Source organism: Nomia melanderi, chromosome 8 (assembly GCF_051020985.1).
Source record: "Nomia melanderi isolate GNS246 chromosome 8, iyNomMela1, whole genome shotgun sequence".
NCBI classification, from domain to species: Eukaryota; Metazoa; Arthropoda; class Insecta; order Hymenoptera; family Halictidae; genus Nomia; species Nomia melanderi.
The window spans coordinates 5,022,362-5,047,159 of record NC_135006.1 but is presented as its reverse complement, the minus strand read 5'-3'; the positions used below and the strand labels follow the sequence as shown (position 1 = coordinate 5,047,159).

At 34.8% G+C, this 24,798-nt stretch overlaps 1 protein-coding gene across 8 annotated transcripts in view; it reads right to left on the bottom strand.

Moving 5' to 3' along the window:
• Window positions 1-24,798, bottom strand: part of Nrx-1 (neurexin 1) — a 529,026-nt gene that overhangs the window by 471,728 nt on the left and 32,500 nt on the right. For all 8 annotated transcript variants that reach the window (XR_012999218.1, XM_076370172.1, XM_076370173.1 and 5 more), the window contains exon 2: window positions 22,596-22,643. Coding sequence is in view for 7 of the 8 variants with exons in the window: in XM_076370172.1 (XP_076226287.1) it covers window positions 22,596-22,643 (48 nt within the window). In the remaining variant the exon portion in view is untranslated. The remainder of the gene's footprint in view (window positions 1-22,595; window positions 22,644-24,798) is intronic.

The window sequence follows — 24,798 nt, the reverse complement described above, 5'->3', positions numbered from 1 at the left end:
TTAAACATATTTCACGTATTTCGTGCAAGGTATATGTCAACATAAAAGTTATCGATGTGGTAGAAATGAAACGTCGTGTGCTGGATGTGACAGTGGTTTAACAGTGTTATATGCAAGTTCTCGCTACACAGGGTGCCCATTTCAATCTGTTATAGGCAATATTCCCGGAATAGAAGTATCCCAGATAGAAGACAATAATTTTGAACTGTTATAGGATATCGAAGAGGACGTCGTAAGATGCAAGTAAGATATTTATAGGTGAGGCGTTAAGATCAGGCTAAGATTATGTATCCTTCCCTAAATTGAAATCATGTATTCTTTAATGCATTAGTCGATACAGTTTCTTATTTCTTGTGAGAGTTATTAACTTATTTCTATCAAAAAGTTATTATGTAGAAAATATTTGAATTTCAGTATGGCATACCGACATTAACAATATATTATATTAAACCTTAAAGTTAATGACTGATTTGTTAAAATATGGACTATTTATATCTTTATTGTAGATTCTACTTAAGAATATATACAATCTTTGCCTGACCTTAACGCTTTCACTTAACAGCATCCTGTTTGCATTTTATGCTACATTCCCCTTGGTATCGTGTAATACTAAAGATACTTTCCTCTATCCAACGTAGTTTTAGAAATATTTACAATAACGTACGTATTAAAGTAAGGCACCCTGTAGAAAGGTGTATGTTGTAGAAAATACATTCTTTTTCCAAAGCATTGATGACAGCGCCCAATTATTATTTATTTCAACCATAAATGCGTTACGTAATTATTTTCATGTTTCACGTCTACTAACACAGCATTCATTATTTTACATCACTTTGCAAAAATATTTTTTTAAACTCACTGTATTAAGTGTTATTAAGAATTATTAATATTTTTAACATTTAAATATTCTAAACCAAACTATAAACTAAAAATATTTATTGACGTCTGAAGATTATAAACTATTCAGGTTTCCATTAACGGCTTTAACCTAACTTGAAACATTTAGCTCCACAACACAGAACTACCCTACATAAATTACACAAAGGAATCTTCATTAAGTATACACAACGGCTTCCATTACAATCATATGTTTATTACTCACACAAATAGATTAATAAATTGCCCAACGCATACATATAGAAGAGAGTACCTGCCAACATCGAAACCTTTTCCCTCACTCAGAAAAGAAATCTCAGGTTCAACTAAAAACTCAATCATCCAACCCGCAACAGCCCTTCAACCTCGAATAACCTCCCTCGAAAGAAGCCTACATCCCTTATTTTCGACTGTTCCACGTATCACCGAACTTTCATCGGAATCGTCGGGGAAGACGGTTGTTAGATGAAAACGGGGGGACCGTCTAAGCCCCCGTTGTCGAAAGTTATGAGTCACTGACCCGTGTATAAATGAACGTTATGAATTCACCGGCGGGGATATTCGTCCGTGCGCCCGGGCATCGTTGAAATCGAAGCGTTCGGCGCGCTGGCATATAGAGGAAATCGGGGATGAGTCGATCCAGCGCGGCGGAGGGCGAAAGAGAAGAAGTAAAGTGGAAACGGCGGAGGTCTGAAACCTTTGCCGGTTGGACCTCGCGGGGATGAGTCGAGGGGATGCGAGAGGGTTGGAAAAGGGGGAGACAGCATTTCTATCTTGGCGTGAGATCGAGAGGAAATCTTCAGATCGTCGAAGACGGAGAAGATTGCCACCGTCTCGACAGGAAAGGATGACGACGGGGCCGCGAGGGCGGCGGAGTTAGGAGTAGTCCGCCCACCCTCCTACATCCTCGATGAAACTCGCGCGATTTACTTCGCCGCTGCCATTGCCACGTATTCGCGAAATAATGGATAATGCTCTGAATCCTTTTCATATTCGCCTCGCACCATTTCACGCTCGAAAGGCCATAGGAATCATTCAGAATGCTGCGGATTAGGTGATAATTATCCGTGACCTAGATGCCAATTCGTTCCACAAGGATGTTTACGACAACTGAACGACTCGTTCGATTGTTTTTCCGACAAAATTCAAGTACAAACGAGCATTCACCTATTCTTGGTAAACGATGCTTGTTCGACTTTGTGTGAATATTTCTGAATGTTCTGCCTACGGTCGCTTGATTTTAGAGACGAATGCTGATCAAGGATGGGATAGTTCTTTCGAATTTTTGACTTTTAACCCGCTAACTATGGAATTTAGTTTGAAAAATCTCTCGTTTTGCGCGCAATAAAATAAAAGAATTAAGTGTGTACTTGTCGAACGTAGGACGAATGCACTTAGAGTATATTTTAATGGAAAATCAAAGCAAAAGGAAAAAGAATTATTTAAGATGATGTGCATACTCATCAAACGATGTTAACTGGTTAAGTCTTTGAATTTTGGGAAACTCTCAGTTTGGTTTGATACAAGATTATAAAGTTTGATATTCGATTTTAAGTTTTGTATAATAATATATAATGTTTTTTTTATAATTGAGATAAGAAGAAATTTGACATAAATATCGAAGTATTTTATTTTAATATTTCATAAACTGAAACATTATATAAAATTTAAGAGTAAATATCGTATTTTATAGTTTTGATACGTCAAACCATGTGAAGACTGTCGAGTGAAGAGGGTTAATATATAAAACGCCGAAATAAAATAGTTCTATTCCTTAATTTATGTGTAATTTCTCTTTACATTAGTTAATGTGAATGATAAAATGTCATAATGTGACATAATGAGGTTCTTTTTTCCATATTATCAGTTTTACTGATGACTACTTGCAAGAATGAAAATAGCGGTTACAGTATATACTACAGAATAATAAAAAAAACAAAAATTTTCAATTTTATAGTTTACATTTCTAAACAAATTTTTCAATCGACGACTGAGCGAGCAGTCGTTCGATTAGCGTGAGCACTTCATAAGACGTTCGTTATATTACGAATGCTCTTTGCATTTTCTCTTGAATTTTACTATTTCAATACTGAAGTGATTCACGGACAGTGTCATAAGATTTTTAGGCGTAATTAATGTTTCAACCTTAATGAACAAATTCTGACAAAAGTCTGTTTTCATCCAGTGTCGTAGTACGAGTTACGGTTAATTATTCGATGTTGGCGATAGAAACACGGCGAACGCGAGAACTGAAACCGTTTAAAGTTTAAAGCTTTTCCTGATGCGCCGCAAACTTTAATAATCGTTGTGAAATACACGAAGTGCTTATGATATTATGTTTTTCGGGGGTTCGGGCGGGGATTGTGCTAAATACGTACTGCGACGTCGCATTTAGTTTCGGAGAATTCAGTTTTTGTGTCGATAGATGTTGACAGACGCGTTGACTAGTACTATTTTACCTTATGAGCTGTCAGTTCTGTGATTCGTGTTTGAAAACTCTATATAAATCTTTTATTACGGAAAGTTTGCAATAAATCCCGTCATCCCGCGTAATTTGTTCAAAAGCGTTTCGTTTTCTTCGATGACAACTCTTTAATGTATGGTTTCATAATGTATTCCAATAGATTATGTCTATAATCGAATTATTTAAATTATGATCACAATATATGATAGAATATTGATATTTTCAAATAGAACAATATACTCTATAAAAAAAATTAAAATGACACAAAGATATTCAATTAGAATGAGACGTGATAACATTATCGAACTGATGTATAATTTCTGCAATTTTTATTGAGAAAATAATTTTCAAGTTCATTCATCACTATATTCTTCACATGATACCAATATACTATTACAATCCTTTCGGTAAACTGTAACAATTTTTATTCGTCACGAACATAGCAAAATCGAAAAATATAACAGTACACAGAAGTACTCAAACAAATGATTCTTATAATTCTTGTAATTTTCGTCTCGACCAAATCTCCAGATTATAAAAAAATTTAACCTCCTTGTTACCTGCAACCTCGTTACTTACAACTTCGTCCCTGTTAAAGCCCCAATTAATCTCTGCTCGATAGAATTCGACTTTCGAGCATCAGACGAGGGGCCTGCAAGTATAATCTAACGCGGCAAACTTCCGTTCAATCCGTAGTCCCCCCTTAAAGGAGGCCAGAGGATTCTCGAAAAGTACAGAGAGACAGAATTACGAGGCCGGAGAAGTGAGGGTTGAGTGGCCATTCCACTTGGTAGGTTAAGGACACTGAAACAGTGATCTAAGGAGACGGACTTCGTGACAATAGAACTGTCAACCAATTGTTCAACTACTCGGGTACTTCTCGATAGTTTGGGCCAGATCGATAGGCAACGACGCTCGTTCATTGAAAGGAAATTTGATTCGAAGAACATTCCATCCGGAGTGACGTTGCGGTGCATCGAAATAGCGACGATGCTTCAATTACGTCTCGTAATGTAATCAGTTCTCAAGCACCTCGGATGTACAGGGTCATCTAAAGATGGATTTAAATGTCATTAGCGCGGTCGTTGGAATTTCGATGCGTCGGAACCTTCGACATTGCCAAAGGAAAAATTTCTTCCAACGTACAAGGAAAATACTCGTGTTACTGGAACGTCGTGTTGACCTCTTGTCTCGCGAATCCCTTTGCAATCGTAGTCTCTGAGAATATTTTATTTTTAACAATTTATTGGGAAAAAGGAGTTACTCTAGATATTGAGAATTAATAATAGAGAAATACTAGCGTATGATGTATTTAATACAAAAGAATCATTTAATTTATTTAATGCTTTAAAATCTCTAGACACCTCTTTTAAACATGAGCTAGATAAACTAGATAATCCTAGATAAATAAAAACTGATTCATTATTCCATTACAAAACCAACACTATATATATATTATCAAAATTTCTCCTGCATCCGAACAAACCATACAAAATTAACACATGAACATTTACTAACAAAAGTAACCTTCACCTAATTACATACTAAGCAAAATACTTCAAAGAATTAAACACATTCTAATAAATTGCCCCTCTTTCTCCTTCGAAAGAAACAACTGTGACATTAAATGTGATATGCAAACGAACCTAAATGATCCCACCAGTATTCAGAATGTCCTTAAGTTCTTCCGACAAATTAACCTTCTAAATTCATTATAATTAAGTTATGTCTATTCCGAAAATCTTGTATTTTAATTCATACAACTAGTATATTATTATACAATAAGTCATTGTGTATTAAGCATTATTAAATAATAAATAATATATTCAAATGTTGTTGGTCACTGATGACTTTACTGTTAATGTGAACACTTTAAAATAAACTCAAATATAAGAAAAGAAGAAATTTCTACAAGAGATGCCGCATTTCGATTTAGCTATCGTCACTCCATTTATTCAAACTTCTTAGACCATCATCGGCCAACTGTTCAATACCCGCGCAGCGTACACAGACATCAGATATGAATTAACGTATCAATCAATTCCTGACGCAGTTGAATTTCACGACAGTCGATCGTCGAGCAATCGGACAGGCCCATCAACGGGTACTTTCCTTCGCCCGTCATACCGCCTCGACAACCGTCTCGATAAGACTGCATTACACCTAAGACATTATGCATTCGCCCCGATAAGATCCATTGCGCGAAATTTCAGCGATTGTGGAACCGAGTGTCCTCCCCCCCCCCCCCCAGCCATCCCTCCGCGCCACTGTTTCTCGGATTCTCTTTCCTCATTCATCCGACGATCGGGCGAGCTGTCTCTCCGTCACTCCCAGCGGCGAACTAACAGCGCAAATCAGCTTTATGCAAAGCACCGAATCTCCGCATAATGTGCCCGGTAAGCCTGTCTACGGTTGTCTTAGCTCTTATGGAAAATGGAGGCCGCGCCGTCGTCGTCCCGGTATAATTCGGCCACTTCTCGCGCCCGCGGGACCTTCGTTCTTCGAATATACGGTTGGGAGATGACTTAACGTCTAGCGGCACGGCACAGGACAAGAGGTATCTTTCTAGTTTAAAGTATGATATAGTCTATGATAAAAAAATTAGGACCATCATAATTTTTACGTCATATTGTTCACGGTAATCGTAACTTTGGAAGTCCAAAAGTTAATTTAACAGATTGACTGCCAGTCAATTGGTGATTAAAGATATCAGAAATTAAGAAATAAAACCAATAGAAAATTGGACGGGGAAAAATAAAAATCGATCGCTCAGCCGAATTTGTTAGCCTGGTCAAGTGATTCCTTATTAGTACTGCGTGTCCCTAAATCATATCCAGCATTACCAGCCTTGTCATTCAGTACTTTGTTATTTTCGTAAAGCTTCATTTTTTCAAGTTTAGAAAGTGCTGACACAACTTAATGGAAAATGTATTACTGCTGAAGAAGAATATTTTGAATAACAACCAAACCATTAGTTCAAGCTTGTTTGTAACTTTTCTCATAATTTCCTGAAACTTTTGCAGCAACCGACGTATCAGTAAATGAAAGGATAAAAGTGGTTCAATTATTGTACCAACATAAAATTTGCTATAAGTTTAATACATCGTCGAATAAGATATATGATTGTATGAACTATTTTTATTCCTATGTATAATTATATCAGTCTGATATGTAGAATTCACTGCCAAGAAGTTTTTCCGGTGGACTGGGGTACCCTATATAATCTAGAAATACCTTGTACATACACCAGACACGTAATTATCTGCGTGTAAATATCCTGCCGCGATATTCAACGGCACGAAGACGTTCCGCCCCGGCAATTCTGCGCTTGCTATTGTATTCGCCGATGCCGCGTTTTCTCATAATAATTCCGCGCTATTTCCGAGTGGACTTCAGATTCAATTATTCCTCGATCCACTGTTACCTTCTGACAAAATGTTAGCTGAGGATGGGCACTCGTTGCTGAACCTCTTGTTTAGAATGCTATGAAAACGGGACTGTGTGTGCGTTTGTAGGTTTGTGTTCCTATCAGTGTTGGGATATATTTTATTCAGATAAATCGGAGATAAGGATAATGAATGAAATTGTATCTGGCGTTAATGAGCGTTTGGTTCTTCGGAATAGTTGTTTAAGATTATTTGAAGAAGAACTAGTTGTCTCGAAACTTGTTATTCTAGGTTGTCCGTGGAATAAGAATTTATGCGAATAATTATTTATTTCTCATTTATTAGGTTTTGTCAATGTTTCTTTATACGCTTCTTTAGTAATGTTTTCCGTTTGACTTGTACAAATAATTTTTTCCGAACGTTGAATCTGAAAGTTCGAATGAACTATTTACAAATTTTATTGTGACTAGAGGAGTGAATTTGTAACTTTAACTTTTTGTAAAATGAAAGTGTTCTATTTAATGTGCAAATATTCGCAAATGGTCGTCAAATATTTTACACACATATATGTATGTATTAACAGAGAATTAAATGAAATGAAAGATCCTCTAAAACACTTATTTTCTGCATCCATGATAAGCATTCATCGAATTTTTATCGAAAGTACCAATTAAAACTAGATTACCTTCAAGAAATCTTACATTTATTAATTCATTCAAAATCCATTTAATAGAATTAACTTATTCTGCTTTAAAATTTTAACTTCAAACTCATTTCTGTGAAGTCTATTATTTAAAGATGATTGACATGATTTTATTTTCAAAAGATTTCAATTTCATGAAGTCTTCTAATTGACAGATTAAGAGTAAAAGTAAAATATGCAAATATGTTATCATCCGCCGTGAAAAAGTACTTATAATTAAAAAACAAATTATACATTCGACTCCCCAGTATTTATCTGTTACAATAAACAATAAAAACCTGAATTTAGAAGAGGTATGTTGTTCTCGTTAAATACTTACATACGAGAACGAATTAATCGTACAAATTCCTTTTCCGAAACATAAGAGTCAGTGCTTTCCGTACAAAAGAGTCAGTGCTTTTTCGCAGCGCGCGGACTTAAAAACGTTGTTGGATGTAAATTAATTGGTCGGAAGGAGGCGCCTTCGAGCGCGTTAAAAAAGGCGACTTACCTCTCTGAATTTCCACGGAATGAAACCCCGCCGGACAATGGGCGTTCCGTAGCAGCTCGGGGTTCCTTTTCTCTCTCCGTATTTTTCTTCTGTTTGCGTGGTTTTTTGTCGCTATGCCCGCGACACTTTCATTCAAAAGAACACGACGTGTAAACGGGAGGGGAGGGAAAAAAGAAACGGAAGTCGGAAGTGACGCCGCGGATTTCGCGGTGCTACATTACGTCGGAAACAGGGACGAAACTAGCGCCCACGTAGCGCGGTGCTCCACGAAATACTATAAAGTGAAATCTGTTATTCATCGTTGTCAGTTTACGATTTTGTCCACCGGCTTATTAAATGTTCTTTCCTCTTGTCAATTATTATAGTTTAGAGGAAGCATAAACATATAATATGCCTAGAATTTTTCTCTTTTTCTTCAATACATTATTAACGACAAAATAATCGTATTGATAAAGAAATAATTGGGAAAGAAATTATAGGGCAAGGGGTTAAACAGCTTAACACTTTACCTATCAGTTTGTTGAAATGAAAACACGTTGTTAATTTGGGCAACGTATTACTTTGATTTATTACAGAAGAGAATTATTTCAAAACATATGGTACTTGTGAAGAGCTTGTAATACGATTACCAATACGTGAACAATAATGTAATTTATAGAATGTTAATTCTCTTCATAAGCACTAGTTTCAGAAGATTCTAGTTAATAAACTTCTATGTTAACACTTCACCGGTTGATGAGAAAATTTTCGTTGACGGCCGGCAATAATTTTAATGTAAGTTTGCAGAAAGACGTGGTGAACTATGTATTCTACTAGCACATGACAAAATATATAAATTTATAAAGAAATTGATCATTGTTGTCATTAATAACATAGAAATGACTTCAATCTACAATAAAGTGTTCGAAAAATAGAAATTTAAAAATATTTTGTAAAATTTTGGTGAAGGTGTAACAAATTCTATTGAAGTCAATATAAAAATCGATGCCTACGTATCCGGTTGTTAACATAAAAGTTAACTCTGTCCTGAGTAGAAGAGAAATAAATAGGTGTCTACAAGAAGGGCCTTTGTTATACATTTTTCAGATGTTTCTATTTGTAAAATATGAATAGAATGTTATATAAAGAACGTTTCTACAAAGTTTTGTGGCAATTAAGTATAAAAGAAAAGTGAAGACTGACGACTGTATGGATAACTGGCTTATATTACAAACGCAGCCATTTTTGTTCATTTATCAAGTGACATCATGGCAGTAAGAAAACTTTAAAAATACTTCTATAAATCGTTTCAAAGTTGGCAATATCATTAATAGTTCTTTTCTATATTAACCGTTTGCACTTGACAATATTTCTCATCATAAATATTCATTATCTTCCTTATGAAAATTTAATATTGAATTTTAACTTAGACCATTTTTCTGTGTTAAAAGAGTTAATAGCACACTAATTACATTCCTTAAAATTTCAAAAATATAGTTATATTATTTTATCTTTATAACTGTAAAAAACTTATTTATTAATAATATTAATAATAGTTAAAGTATATCATACATTCATAGTAGTTATTCCAGACGACTTTTTTTTCTTCATAACTGTTGAGCACCATTAAAAAAGACGGTTACGTTCTTAACAAAATATGTAACTTCAATTTATCTCTGTAGCGCTGCTACTTCTTTCTTGCGTTTTATCATGTAGTCTGTTATCTTTGCACTTCTACTTTTTCTTGAAAGATCTTTGTAAATTTCGTAATACGGTCCGACGCATTTCTGCGAAGTTCTCTTTTGAATTTTTACTTCTTTTAATGAAAATACTGCGTTACACTGGAAGACCCCTTAATTCTTTAACTGCGTCAAAGCAAAACCACGTAGAAATTCTCCGCTGTGAAGCAGTGGCCTGTACCAGCAATTAATTTTCATGAATAAAAGTTATAGAGACCACCTTTAATTTTAAATAACATTATTTTTCAAACTTACTTTCAAACATATTTTTTATTCAGGTGTAAATCAGTTAAAAATCATATATTAAATGATACATATGTAATATAACGTTGAATCGTTTGTATGTCAAATTTATGTAACTAAAATAAGTTATTATAACATTACCATAAGGTGTTTATTACAATCTAATTATTGTAGTTATCATATTAATAGAGTATCTCTATGGATATATAAAATAACATTTATAAAAATGTTGCTGTTCTGGAAATTCAATAAATATATTAAGACCATTTTTGATAAAAGTTCATCAAAATTTTTTCTTTTTGCAATGTTAAATGTTTTTCAATAGAACGTTATTACTACGTAAAATTATGGAAGTAGTTTTCGTTTGATGTTCTTAAGAATGTTTTAAGCTCTTTGAATTAAACCCAGTAATTTATGATTAACTAAATCAGTTACCTCTATAGTCACATATTGTATTAACGTTTGTCTACCGACCTTGCGTAACATTACAATTTCGCAGAGCACTTCCGCTAGAAACTACATTGCATACGTAAACACGGAAAAAGTTCGAGTGTTACGAAAGCTGCTAAAAATGTTTGGCCATTTAGAAAATCGAACTGAAACGAATCCCAATCAAAAGTGGATATTCGATATCTCTAGATCTGTGATAGTCTACGTTTATGTTGCTTGTATTTACAAAATGAAGACCCTCCCATGCGCAAATTCAAATCTTGTTGCTCAAAAATATTCTTCTAGCGAATGAAAGATGAGAATCAAATAATCTTTAAATATTAAACATTTTGAAAACGCGATATATTGTTCTATTAATGCAATGTAACTTGAGTAAATAATATTTTAACCTATAACGTACAATTACAATTATTTATGTATTGAACGGAAAGAAATTAGTTGGATTTACAAATTAAAATTCTTCAAATGAAAAGAAAATATTTTTTGCATGATAACACTATGTTGTTAATTGTCTTTCGTTCTGATAAGCTTTAAATGCAAGTTGTTACTAAAAATAATTTAGAATATTATAATACCATTGTGACGATGTAACATGAAGAAATGAAGGAACCAATTATACTTCCGACGAAAATGGATCGGACATCTGTCACGAGGATATTAATTTTACAGCGATATGGATTCAATCCTCGTTTCATTATTCATCGCGAGTGAAAGTATACTTCCATTAAAAAGAGATTAAAAGCTACTTGTACAAAAGCGAAGTAAAAATAGAACGAGGTCCTTTGAGACAGATACAGATCTGATGCGTTTTTTTAGGTCACCCGTAAGCACCTATTTCTCACGTTAAATGAATTTTTTTTCAAGCGGGCCACGTGTTCAATTACATCACGAAGGAAAACGTAAAAATTCTCTCATTCCAGATATAATTACATATAACGTATATTCGATCATTGTTTGAGTACTCTTAATAATTATACATTTAATAACAATATAAGCAACGATTTTATATACCTTTTTTATTTTGCGATTAATATAAATAATTGATTAGAAATTTGTTCTAAGCGGTAATCATCTTACAAATCGTCAAGAAAACTCATTATCATTTATAATACTTATAATGTCTGAAAAACACTCAACAATTAGTTACGAAGCAAACAAATTCTTTACATTTAACGTGGGTTTATCATGTATATACATTCGCGAAAAAAGAACAATTAATATATTTAAATAAATGAACTGAGGTAGCTAATTACAAATGGTCTCAGTATGTACTTAAAAGAACTATGATTAATTTAGATTCTAAAAGAAAAACAACGTTCACAATTGAAAATTTGCTCGTAGTAACAGCAAGTTGGTTACTATTTCTATATTACTTGCACCTAGTATTTTTGTTATAACTTTTTAATAAAGCTCTATGTGACCTATACTTACATAACATTTGTTTAGTCCCATAGAATATACTAACAAAATTTGAATATTAAAACCTGGGACACCCTGTATAACTATTGCATCACTATCCTCTACTTCTTATTTTGTAGAGTCAATTGATTTATCCAATAAATGACTATTATTACCAATAACTCTTCTGTCAATATAAAAAGAAGTCCCCTATTCGACTACATAAACTGATAATACTAACTGCAAACGTCTCTCCATCGCCATCCGGTTTATTCCCACTTCAAGATTAAGCTCATAAACTTCTCTTTGTTCCCCCGCATGTATTTTATACTGTCGCGTAATTCAGCTTGTATCGCAATTCCGGTTCCCCGTCGTTTTGGTCCTTTTTCCCAGGGAGATCGTTAATATCCCGCTGATTAAAACGCTATTGTATGCACTGTCACAATAAAGATGCTCGACAGCCTCGAGACACAAAAGCCCAGGTCTCGCCGGTGAAATTTCGTTATACCTGAGATCGTTATAAAATCGATCGACATTACAGGATGGCTCGATGGACGAAATCCGCTTTTCGAATCCTCGTGTGTATATACCCTTTAATCGGTCCCACGGAAATTACGTGTCCACTTCGGAACACGCCGCTCGGTGCCGTTTTAAAATCCGCGAGCCACCGGCCCGCAAATTGAATCCCGAAGTCGTTCCCGATGGCTCTGGTTAACTAACAGCGTCGATCCTTGCGACATCCAATACCGCCCGATAGTTCGCAGCGCACAAGGAAAAAAAGGAATATGTTTCGATAGAGAAAACATGTAAAAGGGAACCGGCCGCTACTGTCATTTCTTAATTGAGATTTTCCCCGGGATATTGTAACGGTGACAGACGGCGAACCGTTCGAAACAGTGAAACGTTGTTGACGCGATTTTATTAAGTGGAATTGTGAAAAATCCTTGTTTTCCTGATTTTGATCGGATGGAAACGCAAGCCAATCAATGGTTGAATCGGTTAACTTTACAGAAAGAAGAATAGTAAATTTAAATATAAATGTCTAATGTTAAGCTAAATAAAAGTATTTATTTTTCAAGGATCTTTTGAATATTAATTTAAATTTGTAGCGATAGTGAACATTGATTTATCGAATTTCCCTTTGAATGGAAAATTGAATAAACATTATATAGTATAGTTTATTTTATCATTACAGGTATGGTTTTGATCTGAGGAACATGTAAAATGCATAAAATGGTATATATTTAAACAGTTCTTATTACTAATGCAATTTTTGCGTGGTCAAGGAAATTTTTGTTACCGTGGTATTAAACCCAATAATGAAATTTGTTTGAAATATAAAAAATTCCGTTAAGAAAAATGGATTTAACCGATTTGGCCAAACAATGGCTCATATAGTACAATTTGTACTAATGTGTTACTCTATTACAAATTCTCGATTACTTTCGTTCGTAGCATTTGTTGTTTGTCACAGGTATTTTCATTATTTTCGTTATTTAGCGATTGTAACTAAAAATCGTGACTAATGTCGATTACGATTACCAAGTGATCTAATAATAACTATGAATTGCAAAAACGATCAAAGCAAATACCTTCAGTTCGTTTCAGTTAACACCATATCGTTGAAACTTATGTAGTAACTCTAGTATTTATCACTAAATTAGATTGGTAATTATAATTATAAATTCTTGACAATCAGTTACAGAAATAATCATGACATAATGAATTATTGTCGAACTCTTTTTACTGCAACACTGAAACTAATGTATCTTTGAAATCAATTTATAATTACATCGCCACCGCGGAACGAAATCATGAACTTTAATACGGTTCCTGGAGAGATGAGTAATTTGCTTTAGAAGACGGGATACAATCTGTTTCTCTGTATTTCTGGTACTGTTAATTGTTGCTCCTGCATCATGATATAAGGCGATTGTGTACATAAGTATTGCTGGACCTTAATCCGACGTTGCCCCGTATTCCTACCAGCGGAGGCAAAGTAATACTGCAACTATGTTAGTCACAGGAAACACACTTAAATAAAGGATCCCAAACCGATTATTCCGTCCCATGTGAAACCATTATTATTGTTGATAAGGTTGGGGTATTTTTACAAGCTTATCGTGAAGTTTTGTTTAACGTGAGGCTTGTTCAGTGAAACCATTATTATTGTTGATAAGGTTGGGGTATTTTTACAAGCTTATCGTGAAGTTTTGTGTAACGTGAGGCTTGTTCAGTTTAAATTCTTTGAAGACAGACGAGTGTTCATCTGAATACCTTAATGGACTCCAAAAATTTCAACTTAATATATGAGTCTTTATAATTAATATTTGAAGAGCAGGTTTTTTAGAAAAAATTATAGTTCTTCTATTATTAAATTATTTACTGAACATCTCTATACTTCAACAACATCTCAGATCTCTACACTAGATAAACGCTTCATATTACTTAAACGTTCATAAGATCATGATGTTAATCAGTATTCGAAAAGCAAGGAAGAGAATAAAAAAGTGTAATAGACAAAAATCGAAATCAACATGACTTTTCAGTAACCTTAAAGCCATCGACAATTTTTCCAAAGCTTTATAATAAAAACATGCAATTATAATACATGCTCCATAAGAGCATCGCAAAAGGTATGTCACGCCATTTAAAATAAATCGTTTAAAATAATCCTCATTTTCCCTTAAAAATAATTTCAAAACAGACTTCTTCACTTCCCGTACTTGGTTTACTTTCTTTGACAGCTAGCTGTGCTTTACGTGGTTCTCTTATTTGTTCATAACTACCATAAACGTACACATGATCTCATTTACGTGATCCATTCCGTACAAAAGCAACCGAGGATTATAGCATTTAATACGGATGAAGAATATTGAACGCAACGATGGATAAGCCTTAATTAGCTGGCGCAAACTTCAAAGCAAAAGTACATATCATCCGGAAATAGTAGTCGTTCGCCGCATGTGTCCCTTTTCCTAAGAGGATCAGTGTAATCCTAGACTTTTCCGAGCAAAGGAAACGGGGCACGGTACATGGCGCCCTTGTTTCGATATCTTTAGACGAAGTAAGATCTCGATACGCGTATCGGAGCTCACTTGAAATTCTAGGGTATGAGTTGAAGAAGCCTCGAATTGTCAAGATTCTTTCTCTCGAGTTTCGCTAACTATTCTCGACGTCGTCGAGGAGATTATGTCGTCAAGCACGTTAAAGCTGTATCAAATATCGAGTGGCTCAATCTTTGCACTTAACCAGATCCAGATGGAATTTACTGATAGCATAAGTACGTCGTTCGGTTAATCCCTGTATTCACTTGCCAGCTCCTTTTGAATAACACTCGTATTTTATTTGCGACCGTGGAACCTGTTGTTACTCGATAGCAACGTAAATAAGTTCAGTTACATTCAATATCCCTTTTTCTGCTATTGATTGTTCGAAACAGTGAAGCAGAAATATTGAGTTTAAAGTAAAACAATTAACTGGTTGTTGATCACGCGAATGCTTAAGATAAGAAGATGGATATAAGTACTTGTGACTTCACTTTCGTTGTAAACTAATATTTTTGTAGAACAAAAAAATTTAAAAAAAGGATAATATGGTGCGATTGTTTATTCTTTAATCTGAGTTTTGTCAGTGAAAGGATAAATAATCGTGAATGTAATAAAGAAATCACAAAACACCAAACGAGCAAAAAAATTTCAAATAATTCAATAAAAATATTCAATTCGTTGTATCACAAACGACCGTAAATCACACTTTCTTATTAAAAAAATTTCAATTTGTCACCCTACAAATTTATATAGTTCCAGAATATGAACCTATCGAAGCATAAATAAAAAAAAGGTGTTTACGTATTATACGACACACCTTTATTTTCTGACTAATGATCACGCTGGTCAGTTATTTGGGTTAGGTCTGGATTAATATTTATTTAATATTATAACACATTATTAATATTAGTTATAATAATAAAAATAATTTATTATTATCATTATTATTACCATTATTATTAACATTTAATCATCACCTTAAAGCTTGAAATGATACTGATTCTTTCAACGATGAATTCTTTATTTTCCAGATAATCGTGTAATTCTTCTTTGTCTTCGTTTGGTTTTTCATTAAAATATACCCTACGTTTTTTGATTTTATCGCGCGAAAAACAAGAGATTTTTCAAATTAAATTCCACAGTTAACAGATTAAAAAGCAGAAGTAGTTCGTATAATATGTAAGTACCGAAAAAGGTCTCAAAAATTATCGAAAGCGATACAAATGTGTCGTCACACATCGCGTGCGTATATTTCCATGAGGAACCGCATAAGAAGGAATCCAATTTCGTCGAAGTCACCGTATATACTCGGCGAATTTAGAATCTTACCGCTGAAAGGGTTAAAAGCGTACTTAACCCGTAGGGCATAAAGTTGCGAGGCCTCTCGTCTGGTGTCATTGACGCATGAAACTGTGACCCGGGCTTCCAGCGAACGTATCGTCCGATACGCTCAAAACTTGTTTACAATGCATCAGTTTTATGATCGGACTAGGGCGTGGGGAAGGCGGCTGCATTACCGCCACGAACCATTTCCCTTAATGAACGCCGCCGCACTTTTATCATACCCCGTTTGTCAAATCATGCTGTTGCCCGCGCAGCTTCTGTTACCTCTTTCTCTTTCACTCTCTTTTCCCTCTTTCTACCTCGCTGCTTCTCTCTTTCACTCCCTTTCCCTCTTTCTACCTCACACTTCTTCCCTCTCTTTTCCCCTTTCTATCTCACTTTTCATCTCACTCTGTTTTCTTTTTCCATCTCATTTCTTCTCTTTTCCACTCCCTTTTCTCCTTCCATTACACATCTTTCCTCTCTCTCACTTTGTTTTCCTCTGTCTATCTCACTTCTTCCCTCCTTCACTTCCTTATTCTTCTTATCTCACTCTACCTCTTTTTCTCTGTTTCTCCCCTACTCTACCTCTTTTCCCTCTCTTTTTCTACTTCTGTCTCATTCTCTCTTCTTTCTCTTTCCTTCGTTTACTCTCTTCACCTCTTCCTCGCCATTTTTCGCCTATCTCTTTCGGTCGCTCACTCGGAAACTGCCCGCCCAGGCAATTTGTTTTCATTTCTACTAACGATTCCCTCGGCCGCCACCCCCGCGGCCCACTTTCCCCATTCGAACCCGATGTGTACGAATCCTTCGAAAGAGTACCCGGCGTGCAATCCTTTCTAAGCGATCGATCTTGCTAACGTTTGCGTCTTCCTCCGGAGGTCGTTTAGTCGGAACATTTGGCGCGGGATTTATGATACGTTGCGCCGCGAGCCGGCCACAATTTTTAATGGACCCGACCTTTAACTGCTTATTATTTGACGCCCCTGCGGTGCGACGGTTTCCGCGATATTTTTTCGTGTGCTACACTAAGTTTACGGAATTTAATTTGACGCACATTGAATTTTATAAATATTGTTTGGTAAACGTTTACGTTAATTTTAGTTGATGCAATTACAGGAATGTGTATTCTAATTATCTATTTTCGAACCTCTAATTCCTATGATCAAAATTAATGAAAACCAATTTTCTAAGGATAATACATAGAATAAACTGTAAAAAATGTATGTAAACTTAATGTTAATTAAAAGTCTTATTTCTTTCGAATGATAGAGAGTTAGTTTTCAATTGTTTAAAGCGTAGTCGTTTATTAAATGGATTAGGAGCCATTTTTTATCAGATCATGTATTTCCTTGTTTGAGATGCTTTTTAATTATAATGAATAAGTAAATAACTAATTCATGCGTTTTTCTTTGTTTATTACTTTAAACGAACAGCTGCAGTGAGGACCAAAATAAAATTAATAAAACGACACAAATGAATTCTTCAAGGACTACTGATCCGAAACATCGAGGTCACATTTATACAGGATAAAAAACAACAAAATTCCACTGGTTACCCTCGTTCCATGATGCGTGTCGCGATGTAAGGTGTTATTGAATACTCGCGACAAATATGTTTGCAAGTTATTTATTTATGTAGACGAGTGTTCGGAGGCAGAACGGGTAATGTGCTTCCTCGCGCCTTTCCGCTGTATTTATCTTCGTCTTCGGAAAGGCGTTACTCCTTGGAAACTTCGAGGGTGGAGCTAATTCCCTTCTCCAACGTCGCCTCGATTTTTTTAGCAGAGGGAAAATTGTGAATTTCTAATTCGGAATCTTTTTCCGAGCCGCGCTGACCGTGCGGCCGAAGAAGCCTTAACGGGACATGGCTGGCAGCGTTTATGGTAGGGTCGCCTATTCAGCTACGCACGTGTAAAAAGTGTAAAATATTTTCGCCGACTTACAGACTTTAGGGTAGGCTTAATTGCCTATACCTAAACATCTGTAAGTGGTCAATGCTATTTCCTACCAACGCTGCTAGCCACGTACCGCTACAATGCGAATCCAATGAAAAATGTTTAGACCATCATGAAGTATAAACTTCGATGAAAAAGTATTTTATCGGTAAAAGTTCTTGTACTTTGTGAGGACAAAATATGAACGTCGTTACCTGTCTGAAACATCAGAAAGTTGGTTAAGAGTATATCAAGACGTTGTGAAGCTAAATCCTCAATGGGAGAAGATTGGACCCATTATTGAGTAAATGATTATTAGTTTTTCAGACGTCCCTTCCATCTATGCGAAACTTTTTAAACAGTTAATTATTTTTCACCGAAACATCGTGCCCGCCATATTGCATTACAACCCATATCGCTATTTCCATTGTTACTCGTGTATTTAATAACGAAAATATGTGGTTCATCGTTTGTTGTAACATTGCAACATAATATTTTCCCGAAGCCAGGAAATGCTTCCAGCCAATTAGCATGCACGAGTATGGGTTATATGGAAAATACTGAATTAAATAACAAATCTCTCATCACGGAAAGGAATGCGAACATTAATATAAACATTTGGTTAGAGAATTTGTTATTCATTTTCATTTGATGATTTTTTTTAAAAGCGATTGAAATATAGGTGCTCTTTAAACAGAGTTTTACAATTTATATAGGAAGTGATATAAACAACGAATATTTCCGAAAATAAGTATATTTATTGATTAAAACGGGACACCCTGTATACAGGAAGAAAGCTAAGCTAGAACAAGGAATGCGGAATGCTACGGGGAACCGAAAATTTTCTAGATTTCCTTCTGCCAGTTGTAGCAGCGACTCAAATCATTTTGACGACTGGTAGCAGTTTGATGTCAGGCGCAAAATAGACGGCGGAACGTGTAATATTATTGCTACGGAGCAAATCACGCTGCCATGTTAGGCGACGAAACGACGTATCGTTATTCCACACCTAATGCACCAAGCATACGATGCATCTGACGCAATGCAGTCGTATGCACCACGTGCAAGTACGTGCACCACATTGTTTGCTGACTTTCTCCTTTTGCACTGTTTGCGACAGTGTTTTACCTTATCCACGTCAGAATTTATGGCTTACTTATTTCCACTCCCTACTCTCCGCTATTACCCCATCTATTGTTTACAGTCATTTTCAGACTTTCTACCTGAATAAATAATAACGGTAACAATTATGTTGCCGCTTAAACTGTAAACAGAGCAAAGTGTAAATTACTAATTCTGAATTGTTTAAAGAGACAATTTAATTTTTTTTTTAATTAGTGAGAGTGTAATATTCACGTTAGAAATTGTAAAAACGATTTAGTTAAGAACATTTTATTATTTAAGCGCATTTGAGTATAATTAGTAAAATATAGTTACTCTAGAAAATGGTTTTTCCTAACATATTTTATAGAAAGTACCACACACCATATATTATTGTTTCATACATATTTTTTCGTATTGTATGCGCACTACGTAATTTTGCATTTTCGAATTTTCAAAAAACAAAAATGCGCGGCATTTCTTTGCTTTGTAATTATTTATTTTTACTTTTTAAACGAAAATCAGAAAAAACAAAGATCTATGGCAGTCAACGTGTTAACCCCTTACTCTACGATTCATCTATCAACTGTGATCGATACAACTTTGTCGTTAACAATTCATTGGAAAAAAGAAAAAAATTCTAGGTATTTCCTATATCCTTAACTACTCTAAAGTATAACCTTTTGCTCTCGACAAATGACTCTCAGTCACCTATATATGTACATATATTTGAAATCATTGTCACGAACCGTTACGATCATGCAGCGATCGTTGTGCGTGTCCTGACGTAGCCTCTAATGTTTGGAAAATGACAAACGATCGTTGCCATAGTGTTCTGTCGATCGCAGAATCGCTGCGATCCGCGCAGTTGACAGAACGCCGTGGCAATGATCTTACGTCATTTGCCAAACCGCAGAGCCAACGTCACAACAGTCACACCGTATCGCGACAAGGACGACAAATATATATATATATTTCTTTTTTCTTTAATTGTGTATATTGTGATAGATGAAATTGTATGCGGTACATGCACATATACAGAGCAAATTTCATCTTACACAACATACATAATTAAAAATAGAAATACATATATTTGTCATCTTTGTCACGATCCGTTGCCGTTTTGATAGTCACAACAAGGATGACAAATATATGTATTCCTTTTTTTAATTGTGTATGTTGTGTAAGATGAAATTTGCTCTTTACGTGTAGTACATGTACGTGAAATCGCCAGCGTCAACCGCTGCGGCGCAGCGGGCTCGCGTCACTTGTGTGCACAGGCCCTAAATGACGATCGGGGCAGTTATAGATGTTCCAGCACGGTTTATTGGATGGGACACAGCCGTCGGTGCAAGTAGATTTATGTTGACATATCATAAAAACGGCAGCTCAACCGCTTGAACCCCGAGCGCACAGCCACCGGAACCCTTGCAAGTCAGAAGGGACGACGTACCCCCTACCTCCACCATAAGTAATGTAGGCGTAGGCTAAAAAACTGTCATCGACAACACTCCGATCCTTCGGCTTTCCGATTTGACACTAAGGACACCGCCCTACACCACTATTTTTATATATATATAGAGTTACAAACTCACGATAAAGAGACAGACATGTAGTCACCATATGTTAATTACAAATCACGCTGTACTCACTGGACAACACACACTCCTTTCACTCATTATCAATCAACAAATATAGTCCACTTTCAACCGAGAAAACCTTTTTTCATCCCAACTGTTCCACATAAAGTTAATTCGGCGTGTGAAAGTGTTACGCAACGTTTACTAACATAGCCTGGACAGCGTGCACGAACAATAGGAACAACCAAGGGTGAAGGTTCATGGGTAGGCTCGCAAGACGAGCGCAGGACGATCATGTACGCATTCCCCGTGTTGTGCGCTCCCTTGGTACATTCAATCCAGCGGTACGCTCCGAATTGCTGTTTGCAAACAGCGCGCGGCCTTTGCATACGTGCATCGTGAATGCGCTGTTAATTACGATTGTGTGTCCATCCGCCCCGCGACCGAATGAAGTCGAGGAGAAGAACTTTATGCCAGCTGCCGACGTGTCGTCCCGTTATCGAGATTCTATTAATTGGATCCGGGTAATTTGATTACATAAGAAAGACGCCTGGAATACCCACAAATTCATCCTGCAAAGCTTCTTTGCCAACCCTCGCAGTTCAGAGAGACAGAGTAGGATGGAAACAGAACCGGAAGCAGCGATCGCTAATCAGTTATACCTGTCGAAATCTGATTTCTACGGCTGGTTTCGATTTAACCAGATAGCTAGTTTTAAAGAATATACTTGCCACAAAGGAATGACAAGGCTTTGTGTTATGACGAGTATACTCGTCCAAAAACAGCTAACTGGTTAAGGGAATATTCATTTTCGAAACAATAAATTTTATAGATTCACATTACTAGAATGAAAATTTTTGAAAAAATTATTTGTAGATTTGAACACATACACATACCACAGTTAGGTATACACTTTTTAAAGAAGTCGAAATAACTAACTGGTTAACGATAGTCTTCGCTGCAATCACGTCGCTTGAGACTGTTGACAGGTTTGTAGAGTATAGATAGGATAATAGAGTGGAAATATGAGATACCAAGTTTTCGTTTTGTACATGGTATTAACATATTGTATGTAAGAGACGTACTAATACCTTTTTTTTGCGTATCATCGAGTAGTAGTAGTAGATAAATGTTAACTATTTCATTAACATTTTACATTGAATGTAAAAGTTTGATTTGTTTTCCGTACGATTGAATGTATTTCTACTTGCAATTAGAGTTTCCGGGAATATACTGAACAATAAATAAACGAGTTCATTGTAATTGGTATAAATTGAAATCCGTAAAATGGTTCGCATGTAATGTAGTATTTTGATGATGATTTAACATCGAGTGTTATGATGACAAAAATTCTCATTTATGACAAACATCGTCAATATTTATTATTCTTGTTTTTAAATGGTATTTAATGTTTCAGTCGTAGTAGTCAAATCATTTATACATTTTTGTTATATCTTGAAATGACTTAGTTTGTTCATTCAGGGATATACTGCGATGGAATAGTTTTGCCTTGAGGGCATTTTTTATGTGATTTAAAATTTTATTCATTGATATTTGACCCCACGATTTCAAAGAAATCGGTAAAGAAAGTAATAATCGAGGAAATATTATAAGTGGACTATTGTAATTGATGCAAGTATAGATACACTGTTATAAAGATATTTAAAATGATTGACATGAAATAAAATTCCATTCTCTTCGTGGTTTCAGTATGTTAAAAGTAACTTAAAACTCTATCTATCATATCTTATAAACATCTGTGTTTTATAATCTTTTAAAGACTTTTATGCAGCACGATTGCATAAGTCATCATTATAATATATATTCAATTTTATTTAACTAGAATGCAAACTGCTTTTGACATGTGTGAAACTTACCCTAGGTGATTTGCGTTTGACAGTTTCGACGCACGGAAATCCACCACACTGAAACAATAAGAATATCACATTTTAAATTTCTAAATATACTGAAATAATAAAAGCTGCATTATAACAAGAACAATTGTTGTTTCTTAATTTCATCATTATTTGAAAATGTTACACCTGTATTGTAACTTTTAAGACACTCGGTATACATAAGAAATACTTTATTATTAAATGTATACGTAATAAATACTTTACTATAAAATGATGACATAACTGTAAAAGTTATAGTTGTCAAAAGCTTTACTGTCATCAAGATATTACACCAATTATTTCAAAAATATTCCAAATATGGATATCTATCGAATAAAAATGTGTTTTATTTTTGCATTAAAAAATAAAAAACTTTTAACTGTATTTCCTATTTACTTTACTGATATATATATATATATATATATATATATATATATATATATATATATATATATATATATATATATATATGTATATATATACACAAAAGTTTTTTATTTATGTATATACACGATCTAAATAGAACAGTTGTTTTTTGTAGATCCTCGTGTATTCATATAAATGTTAAAATAATACTTTACTATATATTGCATCATTTACTCAGCAAATATTTACAGTCCTATAAAAAATTTGTCGTCGATATTTCACACCCCGTATCTTGAGTGAGAAAGAAGGATATCTTCAAAGAGCTTACAACGCGATTTCGGTGAATCCTTTTTCACCCTGCCATTTTCGTTCTTCCATGTTATCGTCGTATACGTGCCCGCCATGTCATATTTTGTGGTGCGCGCGGTAAGATGGGTTACACCTTTTGAGGCTGAATCATCGTACCATAAAATTGTTCTTATACCGTAGAGTATTTAATATCTTCGTTAATTTATAAATCTACAGCTCTACGAACTTTATATTAAACCTATAAGTCTTTCCAGAAAAATTACTTTTTAATTTCTGTCATACATTTATCTTACTTCTTATAATAACAATTTACTAGTATTTTGTTGTTAGGAATGCTGATTGACCTTTTTAATAATGTATTTTCTATATCACGTTTCTTCAGAAACTAAATCTTCTTTACCTTTAAACTTCAGTAAAATATTTATTTAATTAACTTCTCGCTCTATGATTTATTTCTTAACTATGATCGATACAACTACTTTAGCATTAATAATTTATTAAGAACACAACAAATTTTAATGGTTATTCTATGTATACGTTTACTGCAAAGGTTAACGATTGATAATAGAAAAGTAATGTTTAATTTATATTTAAAAAGATTTAATAACACTTAGATTTCTCAGATTCAATTAAAAATGTTCGTCACGAGTCGGGCACAATATTGTAGATCAATGGGTTAAAATTCATATTTATAGAAATTAATTTTTTTAGACCTCAACTAAAACTGTGGTTCCCAAGATATTAGTAAAGCTTAACAATTGAATATACATGCGTATATTTAATATTTGTTCAATTTGGTAATTTATTATTTCTAATTTAATTATGAATTAAATCCAAATGTTTCTTGACCCAGTATATATGTAAACATTTATTTTACAATACAACATCCCATAGAAACACTTCTCGAAGACTATTCAAACACAGAAGTTTAAAATGACCAACTAACAATTCACATTCTGCTATTAAAACAATCAGCGTCTGATAATGAAGGGTTTATTCGTAGAAAACCGCGGAAAATAATTTATTTGCGGCCATGTTGGCTAGGAGATCGACAAGACCGATGTAAAAGGGAACAGCAGATCAGTGAAACTGGAGTTCGGGTCTGAAATGCAGGCGGCCGTCAGTTAATTAGAGCAAAAAGTAACGGACGTGGTAGTAGAAAAGGTAAGGGGAGGAGGTTGAAACATCGAACAGAAGCGAGTACAGCGATAAACAAAAGGTAGTTTGCCAGAGTATGAGTACGAATCGTGTAAACACTGACACATCCGCTAGTACAGATAAGGTCGTTGGTCCAGATCGAAAAAAACCGTGCGAGAAATTTGTTTTCGGCCGACTCTGTTATTACTTTCGCAACGTTATCCGCGTCTATTGCATTTAATTCTACGAATCGTACGTGGCGTTGTTGACTTTTAATTGGTCACCTTTTTATTTCTGTGACGTGATCTCCACTAAAATATATTTCCTTTGACTTGCTCGAGGGAACTGAATAAATCATTACTCTTCAAACGCA